Below are 21,517 nucleotides of genomic sequence, written 5' to 3'. Positions count from 1 at the left end.
AGTGAGTCAGTGGTGAACCCTGACCACTTTCATGAATCAGAAGAAATCCAAAATGTATAAATAGAACTACTTTATTTGACCATACACACCCTGGAACAAAATGAGATCTCAGATTTACCAACAAATGAAAAATTTGATGTAAAAAATTTGAATGAATCAAATTTTGATTGTCGTTCAACATTGTCATATTTTACAAGAAACAGGATTTGCCCTGTGTTGGATTTGACAGGATTCACTGAATGTCTATACCATATGAAATATTACAACCTGATTTGTTTTTTCAGGTTGACCCTTATTACCCATTTCACCCTAGTTGTCGCATCAGTATTAAATCTGAGACCAGATTACGTGCTCTACCCAACGATGCTGATAAATGGACAGAGGAACTTAGTGAGTACTTTACATGTACACATAGTATTTTAATGGTGTATTGATTTTTGGTACATGTATTTTTGTGGTATATTTAATAGCACCAAAAACTGCCTATGAAAACTGTTTGTCAGTGTATTAAACATTTAATTTCTTGGGGGGAAGTCCTTTAAGTTAATACCTGTGAATATTGTCATTTGACCGAATTTGTAACAATTGTCAGCTGTGGTAATTGATACATTTCTTCCAGTTGAAATACCACATGTTTTTAAAATATGATTTATATTGGGTCTAGGACATAAGCCCCTCATACAAAAGCCATCCCCCATCCCCCACCCCTGAAACAAAAGCCCCCCATCTTTTAATAAGGTTAATGTTAATATATATATTTACTTTTATTTATTTTTGTTTGTTTTTTTGTGTGCATTTTTCTTTATTATTCTTTCTTTTGTTGTGACTGTTCCTTTTATATTGGTATTGCATTTTATTTTTGTTTATCTGTTTTTTGTGTGTATTTTTTTATTCTGTTTAATGTATTTAGGAAGTTTTTGTTTGTATTAAAATGGTTCAATTTCTGTATATATTTTTTTAAGGGTATACTCATTTTATATTTGATGTTATATTTCTTATTACCAGAATCATTCGAATTTCATTAATGAAAAAAGAAAAGCTGCCAGTAATACACTTTTTAAAAAGAAAACAAAATGACTGTTTTTAGATATATTTCCTTTTAAAAGAGTGTATATCTGACAACAGTTATCATTTTATTGATAAAATATTGTCTTAAAAAGAAACAAAAAGTTAAAATGTTAACAATGTAGAAATTAAATTTCAAATTTTACTCTTTCAATATTAATAGAAATATTATTCATAATTGATAGAATAATTTCTCTTGGGGGGCTTTTGTCCTGATCCCTTTATATTTGCAAATCCTTCAAATGAATCCTGTAAACATGTTAATTTCATAGTGTTCAAATTTTCGTGGTAGAGTGAAAATTTCAAAAATTGTACCTGTGAAATTGATTTTCACCTCTGTATTGCAGTAATATAATTTTTCATAACTGTGAAAATTGATACCTGCAGATATGTCTAAATGACCAAATATGTTTACAGTATTTGAAATATATTGAATGTAATTCTACAGAATCTCAGAAGAAGCCGCCATGGCAGGACCCTAAATTCCCTACAGAGTGTTTCTTCCTTACGTTACACTGCCATCATTTATCTATCGTCCCATCTACCAGGAGATATCTTCAGCGACTCAGGGCCATACGTGATGTCTCCAGAATGGTGGAAGAGTTAGAGAATACAGAGCCAATCTGGAGTAAACTTCCGAATGCTGCCAGGAATAAAGAACTACTTAAAAAATGGAAATCTCAAGTCCAGGTATTGTTTAGATATTCAGATTTTTATTTCAAGAAAACTTTTCGAATTTATAGAAATTTGAATTGTTCTGTGTTCTGAATTAATACAAGCTGAAGTCCATCTGGAGGATTCAATATGTCCACAAAATATGATTTCTATTGAGAATCTTTAATTTTTATCTTTTGGGCATACTTATCATTTCTGCTACACTGAAATATTCTTTTGAATTTGGAAAAGAAATTTTCCTGTTACAGTTTGATTTAAAGATCTTTGTAATAAAAAAGTTTTTTCCTTCATTTACGCACTTACGATAAATGAATAGTTTGATATCATTGTAAATTAAAAACTAAAACATGCCAAAAGTTTTGACATGAACAGAGGGGCAAAGAACTTTACTAAATGTAAAAAGGTTGAAGCAGACCAATCAAAAATACAAAGTTTTAGTCAGTTAGAAAAAATCCTGCACTTATTTCTTAATGCAATGCAGACTTCAAGCAGCCCTATATTTTCTATAGATTCCTATATATTTTATATTCCCCTATATTTCCTATATTTTTCCATGATAATGGCATTTTCCCTATGCTAGCTCTACAAATTCTAATAAATTTGTTGAAAATTGATTTTAAGTCAGTGCAACAGCAGAATGCTCTTATATTTAAAAAAAAAATCAAAAAGTAGAGGAATCATCTAAATTGGTTATATTGTAAATCATTCCTTGGAAAGAAAATTTTTTTGTGTCTGAAAATTTTGTGCAATATCATATTGGCAATTGAAGCATGAAATTTCTATTATGAATTACAGAGACTAAATAAAAGCAAGCTGTGTGCAGATGCAGCTGTTTTAGATGAATCTCTCCTGAGAAGATGTCTGCAGTTCTATGAATTTCACTCTGATTACATGCTTAAAGTTGCTGATCCTAAAAGTTCTGGGTAAGAAACTAAATTGAAAAAGGAAATAGCCCAAAGAAAAAAGAAAAAGAATAATCGGCTTACATACATGCTACAACAGAGAGCAAACCTATGATAGGGTATGATTTTAGTTACTTTATCTTCTTTGTTGTGTATGTCTGTTTTCCATGTCTGGTCTTTGTCCCTGGATTAAATTCTATTGATTACCGCTATAACCTTGGTTCCCTTGATTACTCTTATAAAAATTTAATCAGCTTATGAAACGCCTCCGAAACATAACTAATAACTCACACACATAGCTGAAAGAAGCTGCTCCTAACAGTTCTGGGTCAGAATGTCGAGTGTGAATAGATACATTTTAATAGAAAAAAAATTTAAAAAACTGTGGTACATGTATAATCAACTGATTGAGGTTTATACTCACAAAAACATTCACATTATTAACACAGGATTTTATATTTATGTATGTATGTATCATTACTTTTCAACGAAATTCCTTTTTGATTTTAGTGACTGATGATATCATCAAAGTACATGTAGTAGTATGGTGGAGAAGTTATTATAAGGAACTAATAAGATTATAAGATACATGACACAATGTCTTTTTTATGGCTGTCTTTTTTTTTCTCAGTAATGGGTCTTAAAGCCATGTAAGCTATTGCCATCACTTGGTGTCTGCCATCGTCTTCGTTAATAATTTTTCAAAACTCTTCTCCTCTGACACTTCTTGACCAATTGGAACCCAAATTGGTATGAATGTTCCTTGGGGTATCCTGCGTAGAACTGATGTGAGGATTTTTGATCCCTTGAAAAATGTGGCCACTGTTACTAAAAATAGAACATAATGTCCTAGCAACCACTTTTTCTGAGAAACCTTGGATCTGGCCCCATTTCTATAGGGAAAGAGTCAATTAAATCAATAAGAATAATCACGATGATATACTGCTCTTATTATATTTCTTTATTTCAGAGTGAAGTTACCATTACCAGAAGATGTACCTATGCAGTTTGCAGCTCTCCCTGATTTCTATATTGAAGACTTGGCTGAGTTTTTACAGTTCATTTTACAGTAAGTCTTATCTACATTGTGTAGGAAAAATCAGTTAAAGCCAAACTGTTAAAATGTTTATTTCCATAGTGTCACCAAGGCTTGTTTTATAGACACCCACCTGATCATTTTAGCTTTTTATATGATTTTTTCTTGCAAATTCATACAGTGTTCTCCCCAGGCCTATAAAGCGCTGCACTTTACAGCGCTATCGAGTTTGAGTGCTGCGCTACTGACTTCCATAAAATTCCCCAAGTCTAAAAATAGTTCCACAGGTTTGTTGAAAGTTCTGTCATTGAATAAACTTCATTTTAAACAAAAACAAAACAACTAGTGTCAACCTTAAATAACTTCCTGAATATTTGGCAACATGTATTTTAAGACCAGAGTAGTCTAGTACATGTACCTGTTAGATAATTCTAAATCTATAAATATGTTGAAAATCAGAGAGACTACAAAAAGAGTTTAATAGAGAATGCTCTTAATAAAAGTGAATATCTCATTCATAAAAGGCCTCCAAAAAATAGAAAATTGTAATTTCCAATGGGTCTGCTGTCAGCAATGATTTGCAGGTAAAACATCAATGAAGAACCTTGGGTGTGTATAAATAAGGGGAAATGTTCATGAAGAATTACTTATTATATTTGTGCAAAACATAAAAAAAAAAAATAAAAAAAACTGATTAAAAGTTATAATTACTGCAATGGTAAAAATATTTACCTATGAATAATCCATATAAACATTAACAGCAAAGTACATTTTGAATACACAGATGAATTTTTAGATAATACATAAAATACCAAGTTGCACTTTAAGACAAGGCACCTATTAATATTGTGTCATGCATGCAGAATACAGCGCTATCCAAAAATTCGTGGGAGAACACAGATACATGTAGAAATTGTTTTGCTTTAGTTTGACCAATCATGATCCATCTGTCTTTGGTAACTTAAATGTTAGACTCACCGTGTTGGTTATTCCTATATTCACAGGGTTTGACACTAACAGTAGTACGGTAGTTCTGTGCCACCCTACCTTGAGAGGGGACTACCTTGAAATTATGATTGGTAGTCCTTTGGACTACCTTAATTAATTCTTAAATTTTGTTAGTCCTGATGAATACCTTATTTATCTATCAGAAATTCATGTGGGCTACATAGCAAGAAAAGTTAGTGTCAGACCCTGAACTCATGCTGATGAATTATATATTAGATATCAAAATAAAAATATTCAAAATTAACACTTTGGTATATTGCATTTAAAAATGTTTGCTTTCAATTACTAGAATTATACACTTCCTGTTTTGTAATGCTGCTCATATGTTAGAAAAGACAACATGTGTATATCTAACGAGCGTTTTATATTTAAAGATACATGCCTCACATAGCCGATGACCCCTCGATGGATCGCATTCTACATCTGTTAGTTGTATTGGTTTGTAGCAGTCACTATATGGGTAATCCTTACTTAATGGCCAAGCTGGTAGAGGTGATATTTGTGATGAACCCAGCAGTCCAACCTCGGAGTCAGAATCTCAACGAGAAGTTCCTCATGCATCCACTGGCTCTACAACATCTTGTTCCCTCTCTTATGAATTTTTATACAGGTACAAATAAAATTGAGTATTGTTGTAAAAAAAACTTCCTGCACTAAGGTAATATTTTCTGTAGCTTAACACATCTGTCTCGCTCAGCATGGAACCTGCTTTTTTATAGAAATTGAAACTGAAATTGATGTACAGTCGACTCCACTTAATCGCATATCGCTTTATTGCATATTTCGGTTTTTAGCATAATTTTCTCCTGCACAAAACCATTTCCTGTTATTCTATTAGGGAAAAAATCGCTTATTTGCATAGGCCTTGCAGGTGCATTTCAGTTTATTGCATAGAGAATTTTACCTCATCCAGGTAAAGACCGGTTTTCCCAAATTCTATTTTAAGCTTCGGGTCATAAATATGTCAATCATATTCATTGTTGTAAAAACTAGATTATCATCAATCAGGAGGTGTTAATAATGGATTAAAAACATAATTGAAATAAAAGACAATTTATTTTTTTTTTTTTAACAACAAATAATATTCTTTATTATCAATAAAGCTTGTTACAGTTTACGTCAGAAGTCCAAGCACCTTCTGACGCTCCCTGTTCATGATCACTAGTTACCCAGGGTAGTAAAAAGTGTCAAAATAAAATATTTCAAACATAAATTTACTAATACATAAATACATTCAACTTAACATACAATATCACTTCTAATAGTTGTTTGATACATAATTTTTGATGAATATTAATTTTGAATTACTATTAACTGAGTTAATTGTAGTCTTCAATTCTTTAACAAAGATATCAAAAGTATTAACATGTTTGGTTCTATGTTCAGATACATAGTATGCTTTATAAATAGAAAAACCTATTATAGTTAATAAGAGATTTAACCAAAAATATGTTTCATCAAATATTTTATATCCCAAAACAAGATGTTTTAAAGTAATCTCAAAATTCATGTTACATACACGAAGAATTTCTTGTATTTTTGTCCAAAAATTATCTAAGCACGAACAGGATATAAAGTAGTGAAGATAATCTTCGTCTTCATTACAGAAATTGCACTGAATATTTTGAGTTATTTTCCACTTACATAATAGTTTTCTGTTAGGAATTATGAATTGTAGAAGTTTCCATCGAAACATCTTCAATTTGTTTTCTTGTAAATAACCAAAAATAAAATTATAAATGTTTGGCATAAAAAACACGTCTTTTATATCAAAAATTCTTAACCATTTGCTTACTCCAATAGAGGATTCAAATTTTTTAACTATAAATGATTCATACAATATCTTGTTCGAAATATTTTTTACATTTATATCTATATTTTTCCAACAAATTTGAAATCTTTTAAAATGAACCACACTCTTTACAGAATTTTCTGATGATAAAGATTGTTTCCATTCGAAAGGTATGGCTTTTTTCAAAGTTTGAATTTCTGCTATCCAGTTAGATTTGTTTTTCAATTTACTTAAAATGATTTCTTGAGATATGCATCCATTTGCATCTATTATGTCATTTATATAAATTATATTACTTTTAATCCAATTATCAAAAATTACAGGTTTATTTTCAAATTTAATATATTTATTATTCCATAATATTTGTTTTCTTATTTCTGTGAATGTAATAGGTTTTTCTTGATTGCCCCCACCTGATAAATTCCAACATTTTAATACTTCTTTGTAAAAACCAGGAATATCTTTAAAATATTTATGTTTTATACTATTATCATTATTCGTCATAAAAATTAACCAATTTGTACCAATACCATTAAAATATTTATGAGGAATAACCTTCCAATTTACAATTTCTCCGATAGCTAATCTTTGCACCCACGCGGCTTTCAATGAACAAAAATAACTCCTTATGTCTACCATTCGCAATCCCCCTACTTCATATCTACCAATAATTGTGTTTCGTTTTACTTTATCGGGTTTATTATCCCATATAAATTTAAAACATCTACTTTCTATTTCTTTAATGTACACTTCTGGTACGATACAAGTGGACCCTATGTATGTAAAAATTGGCAAGACAAGTGTTTTTGTTATTAAAATTTTTCCTAAAATTGTTAGGTTTCTCTTTCCCCATGTATCAAAAAGTCTATTCATCTTATTTATTCTATTTTCCCAATTTAATTTTTCACATTCTTCCCTACAATAGCCAAAATATACCCCCAGAGTTTTTACTGGATTTATAGTCCAACTAATTCCTGCAACTTTATCTTTACAAGATTTTAACTTCCCTACCCATATTCCTTCCGTCTTGTTTCGATTTAATTTTAACCCAGAAAAAGACCCAAAAATTTCAATTTCGTTCATAGCAAATTCTACTTCTTGCTTTGAGCTACATAACAGAGTAGTATCGTCTGCTAACTGAGAAATTTTTATACTATGATTTCTTTGGTCTAATTTGATATTGATACCTTTGATCAAAGACAATTTAAATGATTTCTAATTACATTAAAATAAACAAGCACCTAGGTGAACAATGACTTCTGACGACATGCCAAACATCACCTTATGATGCGGCTTGGGGTTCGGCTTGGGGTATTTTTTGTCCCTATTTAAATTCTTCCGACTACAAATGATTATCAATGTAAATTTAATTTTCTTTAATGAGCTGAACAGTTTTTAGTGAGCTTGGGTTACTAGGCATAAATATCAACCGAAAATTAAAAGTCATCATTCATTCAGTACAATGTCTAATGAAATTCAACTACCTTAAGGTGCCCCATACTATCCACACTTCATAGGAATATATTGAGGTCAATGACACGTATAATACACAACTATCCGTGTACAACGGTGATTGAACAGAGGAATTAAAATGCACAGACCATTTCAAAAGCCCAGGAACTGCAAACATTGATGAATATTACACTGAATCCTGGCTGAAATATGAAATATGGGATTTTCTTTCATAAAATAGCCCCGTTATTTGCATAATTTTTACTGGCAAATAGGCTATGCAATTAAGCGAAATCCACTGTACTAGTTTCTGAAATTGAGCTTTAGAAAAGTCAATATTATTTTTCCACTCAACAAATGGATGGTACATTGGAATCACTTCGTCCATCTGTTCATCAATCATTCCATCTGTTCAAATTTTATCACAAAAATCTCGGCTCTCACTTGACGGGTAATTTCAAATTTGGTATATAGCTTTATATAGATAGGGCATTTGTTGTAAGCTATTTCGTTGCTATATGATATCAACTTCCTGTTTGAGTGGGGTATACCTATCAAAACCATGAGTGCAACTTCATGTTTTTGTTTTCTGATCTTTCTTTGTTTATAATAGCATCACAGTGTTTTTATTGTCAGTTTAGTAAAGTTTTGGTTCAATGTACTAAAGATAACTTAATTACTAACACATATTATGAAAACTATATACTGTAAACGTATTAATTTTGCGACAGCTAATTTTCCGTGTTTCTGAAAAGTCAACATATTCACGGTTTTCAAGGTTGAAAAAATTAAGTTTTTCAATAGTCTCAGCAGTGTGTGATTCCAATTTTGATCAGTTATGTTACCGTTAACATTTCAATAAATTAAAATAAATTAATAGTGGCCGTTAATATGACATAAATAAATTGACAAGTCCACATGTTTTTTCTGGCCATTTTAGTCTAACAGTGTATTCTTATTTAAATCTTAAAAGAACTCACTTAATTGCCCAAGCCGTAGCTTATTGTAAGGATTAACTTTTGACACTTTAATTGTATGTTTACGGAATAACTTTTTATTGACAGTTATCAGCGTGTGTATTTTATGGTTATCTTTTATCAGTGATTACCTGTAGTGTGTGTTTGATACTTACATTTTATTTTTGTTAATAGAATGTTTGCACAGTATTGATTTGTATTCTTTGATGTGACAGGTACTCTATGGCCATTGATACAAATCATTATGTAAATAAGATTATGAAATGAGAAATTATTACCCACATGCTTTTACCTTGTACGTTTTTATAGTAGACTTAAATGTGTAAATTCATACTTGATTGCATTTAATGATGTGACCCTTACACAAAACAATGTTTCTATTCAGAATTGTGGAAACCATAATACAACGGTCAAAAGACTTAGTAATTTGAATATATTTTTGCGGATACTAATTTTCATGTTCTTGAGGAAACTGAAAATAGCGAAAATTGATACGTTTACAGTACTTAAGTTAGATTAGCCTTATTGTGATGTAAATGTAAGGATAAAATGTACTGGAATTTTTCTGAAGATGAGTTAATTATAATTAAAGTTTACTTCAGTTTGAAACCTGTTTATGAAATAGTGACAATGATTTACCTGTCATTTTAGACATTGAGTCTACTGGAGCTAGCAGTGAGTTTTACGACAAGTTTGCTATAAGGTATCACTTAAGCATCATACTGAAATCCATGTGGAGTATACCAGCTCATCAGTCCAGAATGATAGAGGAAGCAAGGTTAGTAAGGTTAAAGGTTACTAATTACCAATGTTACCAATGTCAAAGGTCACAATACTATCAAATAGATGGTTGGATATGGTGATTTATAGGTTATAGGTAACCTCAGTACTGTTGCAGTGTAGACAGAAAGCTGTATAGACTTCCAAACCTATAAAACAGAGCCCTGAGTAACTGATTCCTGCTTTAGGAGGTAGACATAGGGTAAGGGACATAAGTCATGAAATCAGTGATATGTTTGTATCATATTCAATTTCACCAAAGCCTCTCAGGGTTTTGTTTGAAGCAGAATAAAAAGAATCCAAGTTAAAGTAGATGCTTACACGAGATTGATGTAAAATGTTGAATACAAATGTTCCAATGATTTTTAAGAGTTGTGTCCCTTACCCTAGGTCTACCTCTTTAAAGGAGTTTGCTGCTCATGTTCAGCAGTTTTTGTCTGATTTTCAGACTTTTCTGGTTTCATCCATCTCATATCATTAATATTATTTTGCCCAGTGACCCCCACTTTTCATAATATCATTAAACACTCCTTAAAATATTATTTGGGAAGTTTTCATGAAATCCTCGTTATTTTGTTGGGATTTTTAATATATAAAACGTACTAAGACAAAACCTATGGAAAATGAAGAAAAAAATTCGAATGCTTGTATCTCAAAAATGAGGGCACTGACCCATCAATTTTTATTGCTAATATTGTTGTAGCATGAAAGATCTTAAAACCTTAAATCATTGTTCTTCTTAAACAGAGCAATAAATATCATTAAACTATTGTAAATTCAGGAATGCAGTGAAACCTGTCTAAACGAAACCCTGAATTAATCAAAAACCTGTCTACACCAGACAATTTTTGAATTCCCATTGTGCCAGTTTAGATATATTTTGAACCTGGATAAATAGTACACCTGTCCAAACTGACCAAATTCTACTGTCTGTCTGAAAGGGGTTCAATTTATTAAGTTTACAACCTTGCATTATTGAATTTTAAATATCATAAAACTGCAAAATATAATCTTGCATTTCAGACTTAATTTAATAATTAATGCACAAAATAACTTCTTCATTTTTGTTTTCATTTGGAATTGTATATACCCATCTTATTGCAGCCATATTTATATGTTTTATATGTAAAAATAACCATCTATTCATATGAAAAACAACCAACTTCATGGCAGTTTATGATTCACGAACTACAAAACAATTTATTAACAAGCGTAAATTGTCCCAAAATTAGTTATGCATGTATAACTTTGTAAAGAATTAAAAACAGCTCTTTCAATTTAATTCCAAATCAATTCCAGTCCAAATTAAGTCCTTAATCAAAACATTTTTTCTTTGGTTGGAATTATTTGCATTTCAGTATATGGAGAAATGGACAGTACCAAGTTACATATAGTAACTTTTGTTTTTTTGTTGCCTGATTTTTAGAATTATATGACTTTAAACATTAAAAAAAAAACAAAAAAAAACATACTTATTTCATGGCAAAAAGTTTATTATATACTTAAGCTTGGCTGATCATTTATAATTTCTTTTAGTCATATTCACATGTTCATGTTATGACTTTTTTCTTACATTTATTTCTGCAGGAAGGGTAAATCTTTTGTGAAGTTTGTGAACATGCTTATGAACGATACAACCTTCTTACTGGACGAGAGTTTGGATTGTTTGAAGAGAATCCATGAAATTCAGGAAGCCATGGAAAACACAGAAGAATGGGAAAGTCAACCTAAGGTATATTATAGTGTTTATGTTATCTTCCCATGTGTTTGGATAATTATTCTGTTTCATAGGTGTTAACCTTCGACAATTCTAAAGTTGGAGATGTCCTTCCAAAAATTTTCTCAAAGCGAAAGATTTTTTTTTTATTGACATGTTTTGACAAGAATTGAAGTAATTTATTACGATTTTAAGCTAAAAATTCAAATGAGATGGTAGAAATTTTCATGTATGTGACGAAATCTCCTGTTTTGACACTGGCACATTAGCAAGACAATGTTATATTTTTCATGAAATATCGGCAGGCTCCTGTTGGAAGTAAAAGAGCAAACACCTTTGATATTACTATGCATAATGCTCTTAAGGCTTTGTTTCATATTAATAAGAGCCTATAAACAGACGAATCTTACTTCTGAATTTACAAGGTATTGGACTCTTTATATACAGATGTATGTCTTGGCTGTTCCATTAAACTATATAAGGTACTGGGGAAGGTACACTATGCCAGGGGACTTGTCAGTAGAGGCAATTTAAGCTAAGTCTATATATATATATACAGTCGACTCCACTTAATCGCATATCGCTTTATTGCATATTTCGGTTATTAGCATAATTTTCTCCTGCACAAAACCATTTCCTATTATTCTATTAGGGAAAAAATCGCTTATTTGCATAGGCCTTGCAGGTGCATTTCCGTTTATTGCATAGAGAATTTTGCCTCATCCAGGTAAAGACAGGTTTTCCCAAATTCTATTTTAAGCCTTCGGGTCATAAATATGTCAATCATATTTATTGTTGTAAAAACTATATTATCATCAATCAGGAGGTGTTAATAATGGATTAAAAACATAATTGACATAAAAGACAATTTAAATGATTTCTAATTACATTAAAATAAACAAGCACCTAGGTGAACAATGACTTTTGACGACATGCCAAACATCACCTTCTGATGCAGCTTGGGGTATTTTTTGTCCCTATTTAAATTCTTCCGACTAATGATTATCAATGTAAATTTAATTTTCTTTAATGAGCTAAACAGTTTTTAGTGAGCTTGGGTTACTAGGCATAAATATCAACCGAAAATTAAAAGTCATCAATCATTCAGTACAATGTCTAATGAAATTCAACTATCCTAAGGTGCCCCATACTATCCACACTTCATAGGAATATATCGAGGTCAGTGACAGCCCACAAACTGCAAACATTGATGAATATTACACTGAATCCTGGCTGAAATATGAAATATGGGATTTTCTTTCATAGAAAGGTCAGGAAATTACTTGACTATTTATAGATGAGAAATATGTGGTTTTACTTATAAATACACACGACGTAAAGAAGGTCAACAAACAAGACGAACACAATATATATTATTATTTATTGATGAAAGAACAATACAATGAGAACGTCTATAACAATTAAATACCAGATCAGAAATGTTGAACAGTGATATTCCTGGTTGATCCACAGTATCGTCGTCTTACCTGAACTCACACTTCCGGTAAAATCGTAATTTTGGTTATAAGAATAGCCCCGTTATTTGCATAATTTTTATTGGCAAATAGGCTATGCAATTAAGCGGAATCCACTGTATATCATTCAATTTATATATATCATTCAATTTGTCAATAGTTCCAACAACCACCTACGTATACATTAAAATGTGTCTTCCACCAGTACCTCATTTGTTTTATTTGAACATGGCCTGGTTTCATAAACAAATCTCATTTTATTAAAATCATCAAATTGAAAATTTAAGCAGGCTGATTGTTTCAAATTTTATGAAAATCTCAGTTTCAAGATTTTTCATGAAACCAAACCCTGTTTTGAACAAGTGGATGCAACCCCTTCAGAATTTTCTTGAAACACAAATTTTTTTCTAATTAGCTATTAATGTTTGATTGCAGGAGCAGCAGCAATCCAGACAGCGACAATTAGCAATGGACGAGAAACAATGTCGATCTTACCTGACCCTTGCTACAGAAACTGTAGATATGTTTCATTACCTCTCAACTAAAATCATCGAACCATTCTTAGATTCTGTAAGTTAAATTACTTCTCCTCTAAAATCAATGAACCTTTCCTACTGTCTAAGTTAAACTACCTGTACACTGGTGGAATCTCCAAACCATTCTTAAATTCTGTAAGTTTAATAACCTTTCTACTAATATCACCGAACCATTCTTAGATTCTGTAAGAAAAATAACCTCTCCACTACAATCACCAAACCGTTCTTAGATTATGTAAGATTAATTATCATTCTTCCAAAATTACCAAACCATTCTTAGGTTCTGTAAGTAAAATTACCTTTCTACTAAAATCACAAGACCATTCTTAGATTCTGTAAAATCAAATCACTAAAATCAGCGAAGGATTCTTAGATTCTTTGAACTTAACTCCTAAGCATTTATTTGCACATTTAAAAGTAATTCCTATAGCTAATAGTAATTATAAGTAATATTTTCCAGTCATCTAATTTGCCTATTATACTCATACAGACATGATCTTCAATATATTTTAGCATTGGTTATGTACATGTTGATGAAAAAATTTGTGCATAAAGCTCATCCATGATTGATTAAGCTTGCCTTTAGTGTGTTGAAAAGGAAATTATATCATATAAAACCAACTATATTCACATTTAAATACAATTTGTTATTTTACAACTGGTAAAATAATTTAACTTCACTTTAGTCATTTGTTTTTTTTTTTTTATTTGTTTCTCTTCTGTTTACAGCATCTAGGTGACAGACTAGCAGCTATGTTGAATTTTAATCTACAGCAGCTCTGTGGACCGAAATGTAAAAACTTAAAGGTGAAGAACCCTGAGAAATATGGCTGGGAACCGAAAAAACTGCTGGACAGTCTTACTGATATCTACCTACACTTGGACTGTGATGACTTTGCTAAGGCAATCTCTAATGATGAGGTAAATATTGATATACAGTCATTACTACCTCATGTGGTGTACATGTTATTACTGTTATCATGGTGTCCTTTAATCTTGTGACTACAGGTCAAATTTGGTAATCATGTAGTTTGTATTTCTTTCATTTCAATGGAATATAACAGTCTTTTGACTTATTGTGTAATTACTGATAATCTTGTGAGTGAATTCTTCGCAGATGATTGGTATGAATTCCATTATAAAGTCATCAAAAGATGATATTTGATGTTATGCTAAAGATGGAAAAAATTTGAACTTTAATATCAAATTCATTGTTTTAGGAAACTAGAAAAAAAGTTTCTTACAGTATAACTCATAGATTTTCAGAATTCGCCAATCTCAATAGTGAAGGCCATACCAAAAAAATGCCTAGATTCTCAGGCCACTTTTCAACAACAAAAATTGATGCAGGAGGAAGGCAGATCAGAAGCAAGTTTTCTTCTTTTTTTTTTTCGAGATTTTTCATCGAATTAAACAATTCTGTAAAACGTACAGGATGTTGAGAAGTTAAATAAAGTACCACATGGCATTAAAATTTTACTGGAATATGGATATGGCAAGAAATAAGAGCCTTATCTCCAAGACATACTTCTGTTTTTAATGATCAATGTTAAATAACAGCCTCATTCGCATCATATTTTTTTCACCTTTCAGTCAAGCACGCAGACGAATTCGTTAACTAATTAAAAGTCGATTCTGTACTTGATATGAAAATTTCCGAAACAGATCTGAAATTTCCGGATTTTACCATAATAAAAATTGCAGATGTGGGAGGATTTTTATTGGAAAGGATGCTTAGATATATAGTATATTGCTATTGCATGATGACTTGTACTGTGTCTCTCCTTTCCATATTTATTGCTTATCTACTATCTGTTAACCGAGTGACTTAGTAGTTTTCTGGGTGATGCACAATGAAAAAGTTAGTAACAGATTTCTCAACTTTTGAGATATTTGGTATATTGCTTATGTATGATGACTTGTACCATGTTTCCTTTTACTGGATTTGACTGATATGGTTGAGTAGGGGTATTTATAGTATTCAGTAATGTGCAATATCTTGTTCACAGTCACAACTACTTCTTGTGTAAACTGCCATGAAAGCATATCATTTTACAGTAAGTAACTGCAACCCATACAATTTGGTGACTACAGGTGAAGTATATTTATGGTTTATTTGGTAATTACCTTTTCGGAGGTATGGCTCTTTTTCACTTTGATAATAGGATCTTCTTAGGTTTTCAGATTAAAATTAAAATATAGAGTACCAAATTTTCATAGGCATGAACATAAGTAGAGTTCTAGAAGATACAACTGTATTTCATATTTGGTGATGTCGCTCTAAATCAGGAGTTGTGTCCCTTTTCCACTTTGATAAATTTAAAATTTGGGATATCTATGATCACTAGATAAACTTTCATTAGTTTGTGTAGGAGAACTATCATGTTAGGGACACAAGGTGTCATTTTTTTGTCCAAATTACCAGGGCATGTACCGGTATTAGTATAGAAAAATAAAACACTGTGAACTTATGTATTTTCAGAGATCATATAGAAAAGAGTTATTTGACGATGCTATTTCAAGGATGAGAAAGGCCAGGATTAAGACAGAACAAGAGATCAATAAGTTTAGAAGGCTACAGGATAAAGTAGAGGAGTTGGTCCGAGCTAAAAACCTAGCTGAAACAGACTATGGTGAAATACCAGATGAATTTAAAGGTATCAGATATCCTTCTGAAATGTATTCTGTTTTCATTAAGAATTTTGTGCAACTTTACCCTAAAGTTTAGCCTTAATCCCAACAATTGGTTTCTTTTTTAACCATAATTATAATTTATGCTTATAATAATGATCTGAAAAAAGATAATAAATATGTTTTTTTTTTTTTAATTGTTGTATGTTTTTTTATAGATCCATTGATGGATACCTTGCTTGAAGACCCTGTGATATTACCCAGTGGAACTGTGATGGAAAAATCCATTATTCTGAGGCATTTATTAAACTCTCAAACTGATCCGTTCAACAGACAACCTCTTACTGAAGATCAACTCAAACCTGGTAAGTTTATCTCAAAGAAACCCATTCATCAAATAACCTCTTTCAGATTATCAACTCAAACCTGGTAAGTTCATCTCAAACAGACCTATTCATCAAATAACCTCTTTCAGATGATCAACTCAAACCTGGTAAGTTCATCTCAAACAGACCCATTCAACAGACAATTCCTTAATTGTTGAAAAAGCAGAGAGAAAGTTGTTTCTATGACTTCAAAAAGTGTACCCATTTTCCTGTTGTTTTTTTTCCGTGGGTTTGGAAAACCAAAAAATTTGGTTCCCAATGAAAGGATAATTTTATATCATTTGAATGATTTAGCTGTCAAAGCAAGAATCTATGTACTGATGTTTTTTCCCTAAACCATGAAAGTTAGTCTCCATGAATGAAAGTTATTTAGGATTTGTCTTTGTCTTATTTTCCTTGTGAGTAATTTAATACACATTTTTTACAACTTTGTCATAAACAAACATTTCATTGTCTTTTAAATATATGTACTGGATAAATAAACACAAGCAATGCTGACTGACAGTGTTACTGGTAGAATCCAGAGGCAAATTGAGGACTGTTGTGTAAATATAACTTGTACTAAGTGAAACTAATTCTCATTTTGTAGCTACGGATCTTAAGAAGAGAATAGAACAATGGAAGAAAGAGAAGAGAGCACCTAAGCAGTGATCGTGTAATAGTTTGTAAAGAGGAGAGGAACTTGGTTCCATTCTGTGATTTGACCTATGTAGGGTTCATTGTAATGACAACAATAACACTGTGTTCAAGTTCATTTATTGATTGTTGACAGTATTTCTTCCATATGAGTTATGTCCCATACATCATAGATTTCTCTTTATAGCATTTATAATTTTTGGGAAAGGATCTATTTCAGTCTTGGGTATTTATGTTGTTGAAGGGTCTGGTGAAGAGCAGAAGTGATTATGATGGTTTACTGCTTTCCTGTGTGTTATCTGCTCATTCTGGACCAGTCCAACAATGATTATCCATGGTTGAAATGCAAAAGTACCTATGATAGCAAGGTTTTTTTGTTGCTTGAAAAGGATGTAGTATTTTTGTGAATTTTGTTTTGCTGTCTATCAGAATTATACTAAAGTTTCTGAATATACTTTTGTGGATTAAAACAGGTATATTTTTCCATACTTGCAAATGTTTGCTTTTGATTGTAGCATTTGGTTTTGCTATGACTTCTCATATGAAGATATTTAAACTGATTTAGTTTTTAACATAGAATTTTTGCTTTTTTTAAGTTTTTCTCAAAACATACCCATTCAACAGACATCAAATGATAGAGAAAAATACATTTCAACGTTTTGTTTCTTCACCCCAATAGATCCCCTGTTTATTATCTAAAATATAATACATGTATGATAAATATTACATGTAAATGGTGTGCAATAATTTTATGATTCTAATTGATACGAGTTTCCAAGTGTAATTGATACGACCCTGTAAATGAAAAATATGTGTCATTAAATTGAGCCATATATTAATGCTTTAAAAGCCTTAGTTAATGGCTTTGGAATAATCTGTTCTAGTATATTTATTCCACACAGATTTACGAACTATTCAAAATTGAAAATAGGTTTCTAAATTATTTGTTGCTAGAATTTGATTTTTGTATGCAGCTGATGAATTTTGTAGAAGTACAAAAATCTTGCAGTTTAACCTTATGTAAACAATCTATATAATGAGACAAGTTCTTTTATTAGATTTTACAGATATCCAACATGTTCTATCAAAACAAGGGAAATAACTCTTAAGCAAAACTTCAAAATCAATTTATTTTCTTTGAATGATTGTAAATTGTATGGGTATTTCACCTAAATTCTTTAACTCTTACGACATGGTTATAATTTGTAAGTAAGATGCAATGTGTAGGAGAAAAATATGGTAATATCTTTTTGTCTATATTTAGACTGAAAGTTGAATAATTACTTCTGTCATATAATGACAATGAATTTAAGTGTGCTCCTTTGTATATTTGTGTTGTCTATGTTTTATGTCTGTATTTTATATGTGTCTGTACATTTCTTTGTACTAAGAATTTTTTTGAATTGGAGAGCATTTCAGAAATGAATAAGATTGAAATTTCTTTTTCTATTTTCTCATCTATATATTAGTGAGCACACTTAACTTTGAAACTACAATATCAGTGTTCCATTTTTGTCTAGTAGACAAAGTGTTGAATTTCATGTTTATTTATTAAGATGCCCCATTTTTTTTTATTATTATCAAATGTTTTAGTATTTTGAAGTATGATGAAAGTACTAAAAACAATATCAAAATTATATAGAGATGATTAAATTCTCAGGATACTCTTGCATCAGAAGATTAAGGCAAAATATAAACTGTTACTGTAAACATATCAATTTTCATGGATTCTGTAGAGTGAAAATATGTGTAGGTATCAAGTTTCATTGTAGAAAATTGAATAAATTTAGCTGGTATATTTTTCATGTTCATCTGTCCAGCACAAAAATATCAAAAATTAGTACGCACAGCAAAAATTTTTATGTAAACAGTATATAAATTACTGGTAATTTGATGGATCATAATGTCTCCATCAATTTGTTTTCAACACTATATGATTCATAAAGAAACTTTGTTACAAGACACAACTTTGTCAACTTTGCTTTAAAAACAAATGTACATATTGTTATATTTTTCTTTTTCTGGCTTGTCCTGACTGATTTTATAACTAGTAGCTAAGATCATTATATAATTGAAACCATTTACATATTGAAATACTGGCATTTATCAGATCTGGCATTATTGAACAGACCTTACTTTTGTTCTCTTGGAATTTAAACACTGACTTATTTTAAGTAATTTTTTTGGATAAATGACTGTGAGATCATTTGAAAGTTAATTGTAGATATTTTCAATATGAATTATTTGTGATTAAACATGTTTTACAAGATTTCTTCTGTTTTATTGTCATATAGGTGATGAAGTTTGTTTGGATAATATCTTTTCATGTCTTATTTTAGAGCCCCACTTTTTTTTAATATACAGCATCCCTATTTTTTGTTGAATATATAGTGACATTTCTGGAATGGATTCATGATTGCATACACCAGATTCAGAGCTGTCAAGCTTTCAAGATGAGAATGAGCAATATTTGGGAAAATTTGAAAGCTTTAAGAAAATTTTAGAATAGTCAGCTTTAAAATTTAATAATCTCATGACAATTCTGTAATGGTAGTTGAGAAAACCAACTACAGTGAAAGCTGTGTAAACCAAACCCAGAACAATCAGAAAATCTTTCTTAGCAAGACACTTTTAAGTGCTTTTGTATCAAATTCAATGTAATTTGAACATGGGTGTACTAAACACCCGTCTCAATGGAACCAATTTAAAAGTCCAAAAAGAAGTTTGGTTTAGAAGGGTTTCACTGTCATATTTAAGATTTTTTATTTCAAAATTGTAATCACATCAAGTACTGTGCAGGTAAATTGGTCAGGATGATTATAGAAAAGTGATGGAGTTATAAAAACTATCTACATGATAGGCTGTGTAGTATATTAAAGCCTACAGTGAAGTAAAGCAGCTGGTTCCAGCAGGTGATAAACCAAGACTTTTCAGGGAGACTTTCAGAAGTCACAGAAAGCTATTTTGTTTTTATTTCTTTATCCTAATTCTTAATGTTGAAAAAAAAAATGTTTCCCCTTCAAATCATTTATGGAAATGAAGGACAGTCAACTATAATTATTTTATGAAAAAAAAAATCACTCAAAAGTACCAATGTGATAGCTATCTACATATGTACATTCCTTGTTTGAAAATTCTGCTAATTCATACACAGGGATCAATAAGTAATTTTAAATGTGATTGATTGATCAAGATGCACACACAAATCAACAAAAAAATTCTGGAGTTTGTAAAAGCATAAATAATTTCCTTAAGTCTGCAAATTCATTTAAGAAATGATACTGTGCTTTCAAATTGCACATCTGTTAATTGCAATTGCACATGATATTAAAACACAAATGTTACTGGGCCTATCTTATCAATACATGTATAAAGAAAATTGTTTAAAACTAAACTAAAAGCTGAAATTGAGAACTTTCCTCTGAACTGCATAAATGTTCTTTAAAGTTGTTGGAGTGCTCCGGGATAGGCGGAATATAAGATAAATAGTAGGGAATTGTGGGACAACTGAACTGGACTCAACGAGTTATTCCTGGGATCTTGAACTGGTCGGACGTGTGTTCCAACAACTCCTATCAGATAACTCCAGTGTGTGCTATTACAGGTAATTGTGCATGTTTGTAGTACGCCCACACGCATACATGCTCTATCTTCGACATTGGTGTCCGGTGTAAATTCACGGTGACATTACTGTCATTCTTTGTTTCCATTAACTGTCAAATTTACGCGGGAAAATTTATTTTGATTCTCGTGTTTGGAATCGATTTTGTATTTTGTTCATTTCACCAGATTTGTTTTGGTGGCGTGATATTTATTTGCCACTGTATACGTGCAGGTTATATTTTCGTTGTAACCCCCCTCCAACCGCAAATAAAAAACACAATCAAATAGTATGCATACACACAATGACAATGTACAAATATCCTCAATTATATTGTCAATAAAGCTTAATACCGGTTGACTGTCAGCAAGTCTGCTGCCAGTATTGTAGTGTGTCAGGAATTAGTTCTGATGCGGATTGTGTTTATTTTTGTTGTATGACTACACAATTTCGCACCAATTAAAATAGCCCACCCCATTATGTTAGTGCATACACATATGTTATAAACTTGGGTGAAAGTCTGCAAATGTTTTGTACATTCAGTATCAATATACTTATCATGTTGATAATTATTTATTAACAAACTATTTTTGAAAAGGTTTTCACCCTTGGTATTCTTTAGTAGGACAATAAGTTAGGCCTACATATAGCAATTCAGTGCCGGTTTTCCTGGCCTGTTGTTATTAAATCTGCATTCACACAGACACAACATAATGAAAACAAACATTTGCTTTTCTTTTTGGTCCATTACAGTAGGACAATTGTAACAAACTGCCGGTTTCCCTGGCTACATTGTTATTAGTCTTGAACAATATTTTGAAAGTCGTTATTTACAAATTGTGTAGTCC

General features: G+C 31.0%; 1 protein-coding gene across 1 annotated transcript in view; it reads left to right on the top strand.

The window, feature by feature from the left end:
• The window catches only part of LOC148601321 (ubiquitin conjugation factor E4 B-like), a 34,108-nt gene extending 14,771 nt beyond the window's left edge, over positions 1–19,337 (top strand). Inside the window, exons 15-26 of the mRNA XM_088554603.1 lie at positions 285–390; positions 1,514–1,755; positions 2,536–2,663; positions 3,613–3,711; positions 5,061–5,296; positions 9,559–9,685; positions 11,275–11,419; positions 13,315–13,449; positions 14,145–14,336; positions 15,898–16,072; positions 16,265–16,411; positions 17,022–19,337. Of these exons, the coding sequence (XP_088410729.1) occupies positions 285–390; positions 1,514–1,755; positions 2,536–2,663; positions 3,613–3,711; positions 5,061–5,296; positions 9,559–9,685; positions 11,275–11,419; positions 13,315–13,449; positions 14,145–14,336; positions 15,898–16,072; positions 16,265–16,411; positions 17,022–17,083 (1,794 nt within the window). The 3' untranslated portion in view covers positions 17,084–19,337. The remainder of the gene's footprint in view (positions 1–284; positions 391–1,513; positions 1,756–2,535; positions 2,664–3,612; positions 3,712–5,060; positions 5,297–9,558; positions 9,686–11,274; positions 11,420–13,314; positions 13,450–14,144; positions 14,337–15,897; positions 16,073–16,264; positions 16,412–17,021) is intronic.
• The last annotated feature ends 2,180 nt before the right edge of the window (positions 19,338–21,517 follow it).

This window comes from Perna viridis, chromosome 12 (assembly GCF_037379345.1).
Source record: "Perna viridis isolate PV_CMFRI_1.1 ecotype Kerala chromosome 12, ASM3737934v1, whole genome shotgun sequence".
Classification (NCBI taxonomy): domain Eukaryota; kingdom Metazoa; phylum Mollusca; class Bivalvia; order Mytilida; family Mytilidae; genus Perna; species Perna viridis.
This window is presented reverse-complemented; position numbering and strand designations above follow the sequence as displayed.